Source organism: Carlito syrichta, unplaced genomic scaffold, assembly GCF_000164805.1.
Source record: "Carlito syrichta isolate Samal-C Ts95f unplaced genomic scaffold, Tarsius_syrichta-2.0.1 Scaffold135771, whole genome shotgun sequence".
Classification (NCBI taxonomy): domain Eukaryota; kingdom Metazoa; phylum Chordata; class Mammalia; order Primates; family Tarsiidae; genus Carlito; species Carlito syrichta.
Window position 1 is genome coordinate 1854 of NW_007079867.1, and position 1012 is coordinate 2865.

General features: G+C 64.8%; 1 protein-coding gene across 1 annotated transcript in view; it reads right to left on the minus strand.

Annotated features, from left to right (window-relative positions):
• The window catches only part of FAM166A (family with sequence similarity 166 member A), a 3062-nt gene that overhangs the window by 414 nt on the left and 1636 nt on the right, over positions 1-1012 (minus strand). Inside the window, exons 3-4 of the mRNA XM_008049569.1 lie at positions 729-823; positions 31-148 (exon numbers count right to left, since the gene is read on the minus strand). Of these exons, the coding sequence (XP_008047760.1) occupies positions 31-148; positions 729-823 (213 nt within the window). The remainder of the gene's footprint in view (positions 1-30; positions 149-728; positions 824-1012) is intronic.

Sequence of the window (1012 nt, forward strand, 5' to 3'; positions counted from 1 at the left end):
CGGGCGGGTCTCCAGCCCCCTCGCACTCACATGGGATGAAGCCCATGTAGAAGGGGGTCAGGCCCCGGCTGCTATAGATGCTGGTGGCCGGCCAGTGCGTCCGGGGCAGCCTCTCACCCAGTGCGCAGACGGGATTTCTGAACAGGAACTGGGGAGACGGGCGGGTGCTGACCAGCGCTGCCTCCCCAGCCGGCAACCAGTGTGGCTGCGCTGGAGAGCTGGCCTTTTCCTGAGAGCAACCTGCGCACTAGCCTCCTGTCTCACCCCACCCACTCCACAACTGTTTTTTTGAGATGGTCTCTGTCGCCCAGGCTGGAGTGCAGTGGCAGAGTTCAGTGAGCTTTGACCTGGGCTCAGGCGATCCTCCCACCTCAGCCTCCCGTCAGGTGCATCTGGCTAGCTTTTAAATCTTTTTTTGCAAAGCCGAGGTCTCCCCATTACCCGGCCTGGTCTCAGAACTTCCGGCCTCAAGTGGTCCTCTCGCCAAGGCCTCCCAGAGCACTGGATTTCCAAGCATGAGCAACCCAGCCTGGCCCACTCCAGAGTTCCAGAGCTCAGAGCCAAGACCTTGTCAGGAGGAGACAAATGGGGCAGTGGGCTGGCACTGCTGGGGGCAGGCCCTTGGGCCAAGCAGAGCTGCCTGCTAGGGGTCTTGGCCTTCACGGCCTCTCCCAGGGAAGCCGGCCGGCAGGAGTGGATGCCCGGGAGCGGGCGGGGGGGAGCGCTACCTGGTCCTTGTCGAACTCGTCCATGGCCTGCATGATGCCGTCTCGGTGGTTGAGCCCCATCACCCAGGTGAACCGGGGGACAAAGCCAGCATAGCCTGCGGGTGGGCAGGCATCAGGGCCCAGCCCGGTCTTGGCCTCCCCTGGGCTGCCACAGCTCCTAGATGTGAGGGAAGCCCGTGGGGGCTCCTCCCCACAGGTGGCCAACGGGACAGGCGGGCAGGGGAGGCAGGAGAGGGCTGAGCAGGCACAGCGGCTCCGGCGGCACCAAGCCCTCCAGGAGCACC